The following is a 15,212-nucleotide window of genomic DNA, read 5'->3' on the forward strand; positions in this document are numbered from 1 at the left end:
GAATGGATTTTGCTGTAAATATTTCCAGGAAGGGAAAAGATTCACAAAAAGTTTCTTGCTTTACAAAAACATACACAGAAAAGCTTTATGCCAGGGGTGTCAAACTTAAATACACAGAGGGCCAAAATGAAAAACTTGAAAAAACAAAGTCACAGGCCAAACTTAAAGTTTATTTAAAAAATTGAGAACATTTTTCCTTCTCTGCATTATTAGATATAAAACCTTTCAATATGGAAACAAATAGGTTTTGCTTAACATTTATCAATCTGGAACAAGCCTATAATTGAGAAACAGCACCACTGCTACAATTCCCTGCATCTATAAAACAGTCTAATGCGGGTCTACACATAGGCAGAGAGACCACTAGTCTATAGATGCATATAATGCTGGCAACTGTAGTAGCGGCGCTATTTCAATGCAGCGGAGGGCCAGCTGCAATTCATATTTAGAAATCCTTTAGAAATCCCTGCTTTTTGCCAAGCATAATAAAATAGATTTTGGGTTTATATACACTTCAGGAATGACTCCAGCATAAAAAGAACTGCTGAATATTGGAGGAGAGGTGCAAATACTTGCATGTAGGGATCCTAAAATGTGCCATCCAGCACTCTTAAGCTTTTGGTACATTACTTTGCAGCCAATTGGCAGTGAACTGTGCACAAACTTTTATGGGAATGGCAATTATTCTTGGCTGACTGTAGAGTAGGTTGATGAAAAAAGAAGAGTATTGCCTGCCAAGGTGTACACATGATGATATTTGGATCAGTTTAAGCATAAAACACACACTACCTATCTTCACCCTACAACCTGAAGTTAGCCATAAAAAAACTGCCTCCTGTAGGCTTACTGATAGTAACTACATATCTCTCCTAGCTGGTCATAACTTTTAGGATTTTATGGTGTGCTCTGGTCGGAGCCAAAACAGCCTTTATTCCATTCAACCAACACTTGCCATACACAGCCTAGTATAGGGGGTCACCAAGGATAAAACTTTCTGAAACATTTTTTTTTAAATAGATTTGGGTCTCAGTGGCAAGCATTAAGTAAAAAAAAAAACATCAAACAATGCCCTTTACAGTGTAAGTCAATATGCCACCCTTCAAGACGGCTAAAAAGATCACTGGAACCACTGGAGGAACCCTAGTTAGGACCGACTTTCATACGGAATAACTGCAAAGATGCATATCACAAAATGTCTGGAAAACATCTGGTAAACATACCATATAATAATGGAAACAGACCCTTTCTGACTCACCTGGGGCTTCCCTGGAGATGGTTTTTGACTTCTTTTGTGCATCTTGTAAGGGCGAAAAAGATCTGCCTCCCGGGCTTTCATCCCCTTGGATCGCAGTTAGATCGTGCATACTGAAGCTTCGTAAGCGTTCTGTAATGGCCCCCTGGCTCTGGGCAAAGACACAGGTATGATTAAGAACATATTTAGGACAAATCTCTGTGTTCTTTCATTAGCGTATTTGGCAGTGGCAAACAATCCAGAAACAAAGACAAACCACAATATATTTCCACTACACAGTCAAAGTGTTTCTATTTCATAGAACATTTTATTCTTGACACTTGGAAGGCATGGGAAATGTGGGAGGAGGTGCAGTTATACTGCAGTAATGGAAATGAATATTAAAATTTAGCTGTGTCTATACCCATAAAAGACTTCCATACTAGTTACCCAGCAATGATGATGAATGCTGTTATGGACGAAAACAGTCACTGGTCATGTAGGGCTCACAACATAACTCATTTTACATGCATGGATTCCTTATCATGTTTAAATTAAAGCAATGTTGATGCAAAGTTCACCATTATATGTTTGCTGTTTCAGAATTTGTATTTCTTAATTAAAGCTGAACCCCAGGAAAATAAAAAAAAGTTGTTTTACCTGCCAAAGGATTGGAATTTCTGTTCAATCAGTGCTGAGATTTGCACAGCTCAGGTATACAGAACAGCCTTGTCTAGCAGGACATTTTCTTTGCCATAGTTAGGTAACTCTTATATATCTTCAACCCTCCCCTGTGATTGGACGGTTTAAGGAGAAGCAACATATTTAAGAGTTTATCTCTCGGTCACTCAGTTGTCTCTCCTCCTACCAGATTGTGCTTTAAATCGAGGTAACAAGGTATCATTGTATTTGACAAAAGTAAGATTAGGATATAATTTATACATCAAGAGCTCTCAGTTTATATTCCATAATAAATGAATGTTCCTGAGTGATAGGTAGCATGGGGTAAGAACAAATTAGGCGAAATCATTCATTTGCATTCTTCTCAGCTCTAAAACCCTAGCACCATGCAGCGCTACATACGCTGACACACACAGATGGAATAAGAGTAAAATGCAGCGGGATCTTTCAAATATTTAAAATGAAGCCCCCAACCGCAGGGAATTAGAATTGTTTTACTTTCACAAAACTATACAGAATATTTAACAACAAACTTTAAAAAAGCCGCAGAGGGCAGATGTTTTGTTTTCCATTTAATGCCATGTTTACTAAGAGAATTATTCATCTAAAAAATGCCCCTTGGCAACTCGCACACACACATCTGATTCCACAACTCTGATAAGTAATGCAAATAGTAGCATTTCTGCTGTGTGATCATTATTACCTTCTGTAATAAAAGTTGGCAGTGCGAGTCATTTCTCAGAAACCACTGAAGGCACCACCTTTGGCGTTATTCTTATTAACAACTTTTCTTTATTTGCCAATCATCACATTAAAGTGATTATACTGAGAATTCTTTGTTCTCCGCTCAGCCAGACGGCATATCTGTTTTTGATTAAAGAACTATTGTACTGTTCTGTTCTCTAATATTAAGTCTCTGTCCTATTGCTTCACTTTTTTTTTTCTTTAGACAAAAATGAAACAAGCTGAGACACCTTTATACCCAAACCCTTCTATGCAAAATGAAAGCTAAACTCCAGGCAGATATAACAGACACAAATGCAGCTCTGTATTCATTAGTGCGCCATCAAATGTATTATTTAAATTCAAGCAAGTGACCTTAAAATAATCTGGTATCAGCCTTTTTATTCTCCTACAGGAGGGCTCAGACTGGGAAAGGCAGCACAAAGAGTTGTTCATGTGTGAAGAAGGAAAAGAAAGAGTGACATAGAGATGAGGTTATAAGTCTACTGCTTCTCTTTTACTGTCCATTCACTGATTGAGAGAAGGACAAGATCTCCAAGTATTATTGAGTCATAGCATTGAAATCACCTAGCCTAGCTCCCATAAAACTATTTTAAACACAGTGGGAAAAAAGTCATTGATCCTACACTGTGACCATTATGAATCACCAATGAGTAAGAATCATTCAATAAAAAAGCTTGGGTCAAGCTGCTGAACACAAAGCAGCTTACTTATTGTTCAATCTTCAGCTCAGCTGGTATATATTCAATTCATTAAACATATGCGGGAGAGGTAGAAAACAACCGCCTGCTTTAGACATTTTCTGTCCAATTCCTGTAATTTGCAAAGTGAGTCATTTTTTAATTGCAAGGTGACTTTGTTCTGTATTAAGCACACTTCGCACTAGTAGCACTTATGGGAAATCCTATATTTCCAACAATCTGGCTTCTACTTAAGAGGCAGTATTTGCATTTTGATGAGTCAGTGAATGTACATTATGACATATGATTTTAAAGCAAGCGTCAGACCTTTATGCGGTAAGGTCTAATGAGATTCTATTGATTGATTTTTCCGAACTGCAGCAATGATACACCCAACTCTTAGCTATATTCCCCTAACAGAATAAATGGACAGTATGAGCCATCATTGGTAAACTCATCCTCATAAACCCAATATGCTGCTTGTATACTTAATTCTCTAGAATGAATCCCTGGCTTAAAAAACATATGCAGATCTGGAACTCAGATTTTTGTGAGTTTGTGAAGTTTGTGAATGAGAATGTCAGACAACTGGCATTTTCCAAAGAATGGCAATCCATATGCCTTCCCTTTCTAATATGACAACTGAGCTAAAGTGCAAGCACCCTGTTGTGTTTCAGTTATTTTAGCAGCATAAAGACGTGAAATTTCTGTCTCTAGAAATACTCTTTTCATACTAATTTCTAGTGACATTGAAACAAATGAGCACTGCTCAGTTCCATGGGTGGAGGAGCGAATGGGAGACTGGCATGTCTACTCCATAGAAAATGACAGCAGTCATCTCCAGTCAATTATTTATTGATCTACCACAGAACATTTTCTGTACACTTTAATACAAGGAAAGAGAGCCATGCCAGATGGTATCGGAGTCCAAAAAATTAATTTATTAATAATAAAAACATACAAGTAATGCGTTTCTTCGGTCAAACACCTCCCCTTTCATGAGAGGCTACAAAGACCAAATATATCAATATTTAAAACTTATACAAAAGGGGTTCATTATGAAGCCAGCTTTAAGGATTATATAAATCTTTGGTGTACCCCTTACGTTCACTTTAAAAAGCAGGGTGAGGGCAAAGTTTATTATAAGACAAATCCCATGTGCAAGGGTAATATTGTACCACTTTTGAAATCCACTTCAATACAAAAACAAGAGGACGTTTTTTGTTGTACTTGCACGTTAGTCCATTGTATGTTTTTCAAACACAGCAAGCATACAGGTAACTAAGCAAATGATTTTGCAATGAATGGTAAACAGTTATTAGCTGCAATCAACTTTTAATGGTCAACTTGACTTACCCAAAGTACAAAACATCCAAAAAAACAACAAAGGAGACTTTGGACTTTGATGTGTTATGCAAATTATATTGTTCCATTAGCTTATTTAAAGAAGGTGCCAAAAAGTAAGTACTTCTAATAAAAGAAACTCATGTGTAAAGAGCCCAGGACAGAGAGTTTATATAACAGCTGTTTTTAGTAAGCTGCCTCAAGTATGGTAAGTAAGTTCAGTATGACTAGACTTTTATAAGCGGACGTTTCATGCTTGCGGTTGTAGGCAATTTACCTTCACTTGGTTGAAGGAGAAGAGTAGATAGATTGCTGTATTCTTAAGTATGACAAAACTAGCCAAGGATAGCAAAATGGAAAAAAGAGAGAAAGAAAAGTCATTAGGGCTCCTTTCCAACATGAACTACAGAATTGAGAAACCACTTTTCAGTCCCCATATTTGTGGGCAATGTGTCTACTTACATGCTAATTTCAATTTTATATTTGTTTATCATAGTCTATGAGCTTTAAGTAACATGGAAGTGTACCAGTCTGAGATCTACTAGTAGTTCAAGTTATAGTTGACTAACCCAGACTGAAATGTCATTGCTTGTTGGATGCCTTCATGTAAAATGTAGCAGTTATGTAATCCTTAGATTTCAGCAGCAGGATCCATTAGCTCAATTCCCTAGACAGCCCTTAGTAATGCATTGTGCCACTCAACTAAAAGTCATATGAGACAGCAATGGTACTGGGGAATCCAATGCATCAGTTGATAGATATGGTCACTAGATATTCCAACCATGGAAATATGCTCAACAGGAATGTTTGGCTTACCAGGAGTGACATTTAAATAACAAATAGAGGATGAGGTACCCTAAATCTAAACCTGTGAGAATGGCGATACAACTGAATTTAGCTATTGTAAAAAAGTCACTAAAAGTTTAGAAAGTATAGTATGTGATCTGTTCAGGAAACCTGTACCGAGAAGGTGCTGCTGTTTACGTATTGCAAAAATACTAGTTACCTGGCTATCATGAGCATCTAATGGCATCAGTGATTGACCTAGGACGTACATACATATTACAAATTACTTCTGGATCATTCCAAGTCAGAAGCTTGTAGTATAGATTTCAGGGAGAGCAAGGTGATTAAAATTTGAAGAAGGTCAGCAATCCCAACCACCACATTTCTTTAGGTACTGGTTTCCTTTAATATACGTTTAGGTGAATGTATCTAGTAAGGTTTTATAAATTAGATAAAAATCAGATCCAGAATCCAGCCACCAGTAATAACAACCTTTGGTAATTAGATAACAATCTTTGCTGCATTTTGGTGGAAGAAATATTAGCAATATGCACTAGCAAGTAATAAAAAAGAGCTTTTACCTTCACAGCAGCAGTCATAGCAGCGTTAGCAGCTAGATTCAAGCCTTGCTTGCCAAAGTTCACCATGGTTTCATAGCCCTTTTCCTTAGCTTGTACGATGTAGTCATCAATCTCCTGTGCAGGGAAAAGAGAACAGATGCTAGTAGTCGTGCAATTATTAAAATGTATGACTCCAGGTACAACATCAAACAAGAGGCTGCAAACCTTCACCCGCACACAGATGCCACCAAGTTTCTCACTTTTTATTCAGCTGAGAAATCTTTACATTTATAAATTCATATTTCAAGGAAAGGGAATAAGCTTCAAGGCATTCAACGTGTGTTAGCTTAAAATAGAACTTCACACTTCTTATTTCATATTCCCAGCATCATACACTTATGAATAAGTATTCATTTGCTCTTCTATTGAAATACAGCACACATTTACACAAAAGCAAATGAAATGACATGGTTTTACAAATGACAATGTTTGCTAATAAAGAACAAATATATTCAATAATATGGCTAAAGAAAGGACATGTGATGGGGCCACTGGAAACAGAAACATAACATCTTGGTTTGGTAAAGTGCCATAAAAATAGGATTGCTAATCTACCCATTTATAATTTTAAGCCAATGTCATGAAAAGGTTTCTATGGCATGAAATCATCATTATATAGAACCTAAAAAGAGAATTTAGGATGTAGGATATTATCCTTACCTGTGGAATCTGTAGCTATACCAAAAGCTATCCAACATAGAAAAATAAAAACGCATTGCCACATACATTGATCCTGGCACTTAGTGCAGTACTAGTCCCACATAAACTTTTATAAAGAAAGGACTAAATGTGCCAGAAGTCAATTTTTGACAGCTCTCAGTCTAGAGACAGATACTACAGAGAGTAATTTACAGTACAGCAGTTGCCTCCCACGGTATTTTGACCTTAGACTTAGAGTTCTTTCTTTTTTGTGTTTCAATATTTTTATTGTGATGTTCGTGACAAATTTACTAAAAAGAAAGCATATCATATGAACAAGGTTTGTAGAGTAACATAGTCTGCATAATATTTGTTTAATACTATTGAATACAAAACAAATATAGAATGGAAACACATTGGGGGCTGTTTATAATGTTTTCACTCAATATTAGTTCAACCTTTACCTAAACTACACATTTTTCATGTTCAATTCAATTTGAAAATGTATGAATCAATAGTAAAAAGTCATTCCTTATTTTGTTTAAGTGAGTGTTAGTGTAACTAGGTGAATCTTGGTGGAAACAGTTGTAAGTAGACCCAATAGTGTTGTATGGCTCTTTTAGGCTGGAGGCCTCTAACAGAAATGAAAATTTTGTGGAGAAAATAATATGTATTGTTTAGGAAAGGAGGGGTGAGGGAGCTGGTGGATCAGTGGGAGGATGGAGGGTTGATAGGGGCAGAAAACTACTAGACTGTAAGCTCTTCGGGGCAGGGTCCTCTCCTCCTGTATCACTGTCTGTATTAGTCTGTCATTTGCAATCCCTATTTAATCTACAGCGCTGCGTAATATGTTGGCGCTATATAAATCCTGTTTACTAATAATAATAATAAAAACTGGGGATGGGGGAGAAAAGTGAGAGAAGAAGGTACAGATACGGGGTAAAAAATCAGTTCCTTCAATGTCTGTAAGAATAACTCCACTTGGCACAAATTAAATAAACCTCAGGAAATGGTTACCTGAACAACTTATAGACAGCAAGCATTTTGCAGACAAAGAAACATGAATGTCAAAGACAAAATAGAAGGCACATATTTTGTGATTTAAGTTTTTGAATAGGCACATATGGCCCGAACTGCAAAAATAATTTTTAAGCCTTTCGTTCTACAATAGCAACCTTTACATATTACATGGATTTTATTTACATAGTAGTTTGAGCCTTTGGCCCTATTCACACTTCTGTGTTTTGGCAAACAATATATATTTTATGTGGAGCCGATTGACTACAGCAGTTCTTTGCTTTGCTAATAAACATTATGCTGTGAAAAGGAGAGGAAGATTGTGTACTTGGCTCTTACAAATAAAGAGTGGTTGAAGCCAAATGTCATGGGAGGTGAAGTTTAGCTTTGTGGTCACCAAGCAAAAGTGGTGAAACTCACATATCTTGTATAGTGCTATGGAGTACTCTTGTTATGTACATCATGACCAGCACTCATGGTTTATAGTGTGACCCTACCTCTACTAAATCATAGCTTTTTAGGATGGAATGAAGGGCCAATAAGGAAGCATTAGATGGGGCATGGCTCCTGTTCAGAACAGCTGGTAAAGCTTTGTAGGACATGCGCACCCTGGGATTAGAAGGTCACAAAAGACAGGAACAAACACAAGTGCCTTCTTGGTGTCAGTCTTCCATCTGTACTTTCCACGTAGCACTTTTAAAGTGACCATACAGAAATTAATTGATATGCAACAGAGGTCAACAATACAATTTAGAAAAAATACACAAAACCTCAAACAAAGTCAATACCTATCTGTACCACCACCCTTTATTTTAGCTAATTGTTTTCTCTAAAACTACAGGTGCATAATAAATAAAGAGTCAACAATCTTTATACCTGAAATAACTTACCCTTTCTTTTGAAGAGAGCAGAGGGTGCAAAAACTTCCTATACAGCAAGCTGGCCCCTCTAGTATAAGGGGATAATAACCATACAACAAAAGCAATCTTCAGCTCATAATACAAAGGAAACCTATAAAAAAAGAAGAAGAAAAGGCCTAACTTACTTCTTTTAATGACCATTATGTACTCCTGTACAACAGCTCCATAAACCAAGCAGAAAATAAGACAAACACATGGTGAAAAATAAAAAAAAGCACAAATGATTGATATAACGACTAAATCTGTGATTATCTGCACCACTGTTCAGTGTCTGGCTCTAAAACCAGCAAGTAACACAAGGTCAGCCGAGGACAGGGAGACACAAAGAAAAAAGCAATAAAAATGAGAAGCTGGAAAAAAGAACTGTGTTATACATAGATGTGTTTTGATGAGTTTGTTAAAGGCATAGTAATATGTAAATAAATGTAAAATGCTTTGTGACACCATCTTTATTTTAATAAAAAAGACAAAGCTGTATTTCCATCATGTCATATTTCCTCATTTCAAAATTGTGCCATTGTTGGAAAAAAACATTTACTCTGGGTGTCAAATCATGGGGCTTTAATCCATTATTCAGGAAGATACACACAGTTTAGAATTGGTTAATAACAGCACAAAAATTACTACATTGCTTTAGCAGGCCTGTATGTGATCCACTGAACATTTTTGGAAAGGAAAACATTCAACTCAATGATTGCAGTAAAAGTAGGTGGGATATGGTTATTTTATTCAGGCAGGTGGCACCTTGGAAACTGCAAATAGATGCAATGGTGGTACACAACTGGGCGAAGTTTAGGGAATCATGGTTTAGACCACAATCCGGCCTAATACAAAGTCCTTATTAAAAGTTGCTGTTTATCTAATTGTTATCATCATTATTAAGTATTGTTGTATCCATAAATACCAAATCAGCAAGGTCAAAGAAAAATAGCATGCCATCATTAATTTTAAGCAGAAAATGGTTTTCTTCTAGCTGTTTTTATTCCATGTCCATTGCTTGTGATACATGCACATAACAATGTACACCCTGGCTCAGTATGCTGAGAGTTTGGCAAGGTACTGAGGGCGATAACACTGGTTTGTGTATGTACAGGACTAGCATTAGGGACTCCCTATTGACTGGCATGGAAGATACTAGACACAGAAGACCAAGAAAAAATATCAGTAGTGGTAACAGAGCTATGGCATGGATGTTGCATAGTAAATGTAGCATAATGTATTGCTATGCTTTGCATACTTGCACATTACGGGTATAGCCCACTCACCACAAGCGGTTAAGTCTGTTGTGAGCCAAGATCAACAGACTATAAAGTCAAATTTTTATTACACTCTATGGATTTAGTTTATTATCTATAAAAAATGTTACCAGGATAAAATCTTGGAACCAAATGGTAAACATATAATTTTCAGCAGGTGGGGTCAACTCTGGGCATAGGAAAGTTTACAATGGTAATGTTATACTAAAAGGTTTGTGTGCAGATTTTGTTCTGCCAACAACCCATAGGGCCCTTTTTATGTAACTGTTCATCAGTAATGTGTTTACCACAACAATTGTATCATAATAAGAGGTCAGATGTCTGTGCAGTTAGTGTAACCAATATCTCACATAAGAGGTGTAAGGCATAAAGACCAGATTAGACTACAGTATCAAGACACAGATGCTTGTGAACATGGCTCAGAAAAAAAAAAGCTGAAAAGCCCCATAAATAGGAGGAGGGGGCAGGGTGTTAGTCAAAATGCAGGTGTTGTTTTAAAATTCCACTGAGAAAGAAGAACTGCTGTGTACATTGTATATTAAAAAGCTTTCTATTCTAACCTGGGCTCCCAGGGACTACTTGGTAACAAAGGCAGGAAAGTTACATATACAGTAAGAGTTTATTTAGGAATTATCACATATTTTTATTTTTCTGCAAATAGTAACTCTGAACTCCTGAACATTTTAACATCTTAAAATATTAGTGTTTGCACACAACTGCTGGATCCTTTAAAATTTCAGTATTTCCTATTCAACTGAAACCTTTACATTAGAGGTGCCAAAAGAAATTAAAGATCTAGTTACCAGATTGTTCACATTACAATAGTCAGATCATTCATTAAATGAGCACTATACAAACATGTGCATTCACACTGAGTGAACATACATTACTACATACTACATACTAAAGATTCTCTAATGAATGAAAAACCTTCATTAAAGTCTAATAGCAAATCAGTCTTTATAGACAAAACTTGAAGGACTGCTAATATGAAAATTATTTAATCTTCTAAACCAAAAACCCCAAATTATTTGCCTATGTTTGTCCTGCTTTATGCCCATAACATTGGCTACAATAATATAATTCACACAGCTATCCCTCGTTCATTGTCTTCCCTTGCATTGTGTTCCTGCGGACGGCAATACTCATACACCTTGGTTCTGATTGTGGCAAACGATCTGCTTAATTTTTTTATTCATAACTTGCTGCATTCCCTGTCATCATCATGCCTGAACTGTAATTATTGAAGGACCAGCAACTACATCATCAGGATAGGAAAAAGCTGCAATTAGAAGCATTGGATGGCTGCCAAGTGACCATTGTGTATGGTAAATGGATCAATAGGACTGAAAATGAAACTGTTTTGATTGAACTTACATTCCTATCTAATTCATTGAAAAAGTGAATGAAATGTGTATACCTAGCTTTACAGTCAAGCAATTTAGCCGTAGCTTGCATTCTAACCTACGCATTTCACAGGAAGAAACCGCTTCGTCAGGAGGATGTGTGTGCCATGACTAACTATAAAATGCCAGCTGGAGCAACAAAGACCACCTCCACTATACTCAACAGGAACTATACTTCCCTATGCTTCCTTTATTTCTTTGACATTGTGATTGAGGGATGGTCCATGTTGACCCAGCTGGCAGTTTTTGCAGGTAGTTTTGTTTTCTGCATTGTTGCATAGCAGTATGCAACACTTTAAAAAACAAGACACGATGTTCTGTAGTTAAAAGCATATTATAAGTCTACTCTACATATTACAATAAATCTACATACTACAGATTGAAAGGTTTATCTGCTATTCTCTCCTTTGTTCTGATTAGCAGAATATGCTTTAGTTCAGCACAATATTTACTGGGCAAAATTAATCCTATATTTAACTGAATTAATTTCCCATATATAACGTAACAATAATTGCAGCCAGTTATATCACAAGAAATCCTGCTAAGACATCTCCCCATAGTCTATGTTTGGTAATAGTCCCAAAATTGATGATGTTGTGTCCCATATTTTTATATATTGTACATATATTTTTTATGTAAATGTTGTTAGACATTATAATCACTGTGTTGTAGATACATATAAACTTCCATCCCTCCTGATTCCCTGAAGCAGAGAATGTATATGTATTAAATAATAAATTATGCAACAAATTGAAACTTACCATGATATTGTGAAGTCAGCTAACGTTTCTGTTACAGTGTAAAGGGCGAATACAATCCAATACATCATCCACCGTACCTAAGAAAGGGGGAAAAAACGTGGGTTACACATTTTTTTGCTAAAAAAAAAAAATATGTTTCCAAAATGCATAACAAAAACATTCCTGATGGGTCGTTCAACAATCTGTCCATTGTACACGTGTAAGATTTTTGCCTGAGACGAGCACAAGTGTTCATCTCAGGACAGTGATCTGGCATACGTACGTAGCTTATCAGCTGGAAAAAAGGGGAGGCAGTGGTGACACATGCCTGTCACAGGAAGGGTAAAGGTGCCCAACCCAACAGGAAAACATATGGATCCCTGGACCACAATTTTCATCACCCAGGACAATAGTGAGAACCTTACAATCTAGCATTGGCACTGCAGTCTCATGGAGCATTCTGCCAAGCCAGATGGCTATAGGACAGACCACTAACAACCCATCTCCATAGACAAGACAGTGCTGTGTCAGTACAAAGTTCATTCTTTCCTACTTTTGCTGTAAACAATCCCTAAAGATCCTTTCCAGCAACAATTGTCACATGTCTTGGACAGAGTCTTCGTTCAACAACACAGCATACCATTAAGTGGTTTATAAGCACGATAGCTCACATTTGGCAGTGAATTTAATAAACAATGGAAAGAAAATCTGTTGCATTTGATGAACCAGTTAGGGTTTCTGAACAGACGGCTTCTATTTTTATACAGTATTATGCAATACAGACATAATGCATGGACAAACAAAAATCTTGAGGACATGCCCCTGACAGGAGGTTTGCAAAATCATACTAAGTGTGCTGTCTTTAAACCTATTGAATATGATCTTTTAAAACAAATGTATAAAACAAACCATTTACAAAGTTACAATATAAAAATGCTTAAACCTCTTTCAGATGTGTGCCACTATATGCACCTAGGAGTAGTTTATAGTAACCTAAAGCGTTTTATCTTGTGGTTTGGTGCCCAAGAAACTTTGGGCCATCGCTAGTGCTCCGGATCAATTGCAATGCAACCTCAATGCAACTGGATTCAAACACAGTTCAGTTTGGTTGGAAAGTATCGCAATTCAAGGATGGCCACTCAAGGCTGATCAGAGGCTACATATTATGTCCAAGAACCACTGAAGAAAATGCAACCAAAAGCACAAAATGGTTCTAGACCTTTCCTATATAGTTGAATGGCTTGGGAGGCCATTACTCCTGCAATCAGAAAAAGTTTGAAATAATACACCAAGTTTTAGCTCCTTTCTCATATCTATTTCAATAGGATAATGGGGTGGACTAAACCAGGTGACCATTTTAAAAACAGTACTTTGCAGAATTCCTACATAAGTTACCAGCCGAAAATCACACAACACTGAACAATTAAAGCCCAACACATCAGAAAATGGTTCTAGACAGAAAATTTGATTGCCTCCTCAATTATTCAAAAATCTATTAGTAGAGCTGTTTAAAAGCATAAATTTTCCAGAGTTTGCTCTGAGCGATAAAATATTCAAAGTTCAGTCCGCATCGTGAAATCAGCTTTGTGCACTTTAATGAATAGGGAACAGATCGGAGACAATACTGCCAAATAACACAAAACATGTTTATAAACTCAAAAGCATGCATATTAGAAAAATTGAATACACATTGATGAATAATAGTAATAACCTTGAAAATTAACATTTGTGGCAGATACAAAACTGAATTCTAGATACAGTGTTGGCTGTGTGCTTTATTGGCTGCCTGATCTCCTGTAATTTAGAAATGAAAATAAAAAATGTATAGTCTAGTGTTCTGTGCAATGAAAATCCTTTTAAATCATTAGTGCCAGGGATAGGGAGAGATGGCAACGGAGCTGTGACACGGGCACTCATCCATACACTAAATGTCTCAACATCCTTCATGTGCATGCCTTATATAGAGAACAATCTTCACTAATTCTCTGCATCTGGGATGAGTTTCCAAATCAAGGCTCATCCTCTCTCCTCTGTCAAAATTCTTTTTAAAACCATGAAGCAGTATTGTCACGGTCCTCGGTACGTTCCAACACTCTAGAGCAGCCATTCTCAACCAGTATTCCATAGAATTCCAGGGTTACTGCAGAGGCTGCTAGGGCTTCCTCAAATGCACATCCCATTTGATGATGCTTGCATTGTTCTGTGGTCAACACCACTTGATAGGACCAGCGCCACGACTATAATTTTCTTTAGTTGTCTTGTAAAGACAATCTAATCATCACTGTAAGAGGCCACCGATTTAAGAGTTTTTTTTTTCTCCATTAACTCCCAATAGGGTTTTAGCGAGAGTTCCCTGAAATTATTTTAGGGGTTTCCCAGGGGTAACAAGGTTGAGAAAGTCTGCTCAGGGACATCACACAGCTTCACATAATTTTAGGATTTGCGTTCACTCTTTCAAAAATTCTGCAACCAGTGCTGCAGTAAATCATGACTATTCTATGACCCCAGAAGAAGTTCCACCATAAACTATGCATTTAAGTGCATTAAAGTGAACACAAACATAAAATTATTCGTAATCCTAACTAATGTTATCTACCTGTTTCTCTTACCCAGAGTTCAGCTTTATTCATAACTATATTATTAGCTTTAATCATTTTGTAATTATTCATTATAGAATAATTACATTAATTCCGTTTCAATACCTTACAATCTAGCAGATACATACTAATGCTAACTTTCAAAACACAATACAGTATTCTCCTCAGAATTTTTTTTGAGCTGGGTGGGCAGAAGCTGTAAGCAAGCAGCAGCCCCTGTATTGTAACTCTTTATATAACACCAATAAGCACCCAGGTGGTCACTAAAAAGTTCCGGGTGTTGCACCCAGCTAAAAGAGGCTGAGAAGAACACTGACAATAAATAAAACATGCTTATCATCAGCCTCTGCAATTTTGACAGGCGTACCTGATAAATAGACAGAAGGAATATACAGATACAATGTATATTCAATAATGTATATAAGAAAAATATAAATATATAAAAGTATAAAAGAGAAAACTGAAGAATAATTGTTTGTTCTCAGACTATGTAATGTCTATGATCAGGTTCGGACTATTTATTCGCCATGTTAAAAACCCTATGTCACCAT

At 36.6% G+C, this 15,212-nt stretch overlaps 1 protein-coding gene across 1 annotated transcript in view; it reads right to left on the minus strand.

Annotated features, from left to right (window-relative positions):
* Positions 1-15,212, minus strand: part of REEP3 (receptor accessory protein 3) — a 97,780-nt gene that overhangs the window by 32,004 nt on the left and 50,564 nt on the right. Inside the window, exons 3-6 of the mRNA XM_072425138.1 lie at positions 12,086-12,162; positions 8,633-8,753; positions 6,048-6,161; positions 1,256-1,403 (exon numbers count right to left, since the gene is read on the minus strand). Coding sequence (XP_072281239.1) covers positions 1,256-1,403; positions 6,048-6,161; positions 8,633-8,753; positions 12,086-12,162 — 460 coding nt within the window. The remainder of the gene's footprint in view (positions 1-1,255; positions 1,404-6,047; positions 6,162-8,632; positions 8,754-12,085; positions 12,163-15,212) is intronic.

This window comes from Pyxicephalus adspersus, chromosome 10, assembly GCF_032062135.1.
Source record: "Pyxicephalus adspersus chromosome 10, UCB_Pads_2.0, whole genome shotgun sequence".
Lineage (NCBI taxonomy): Eukaryota > Metazoa > Chordata > Amphibia > Anura > Pyxicephalidae > Pyxicephalus > Pyxicephalus adspersus.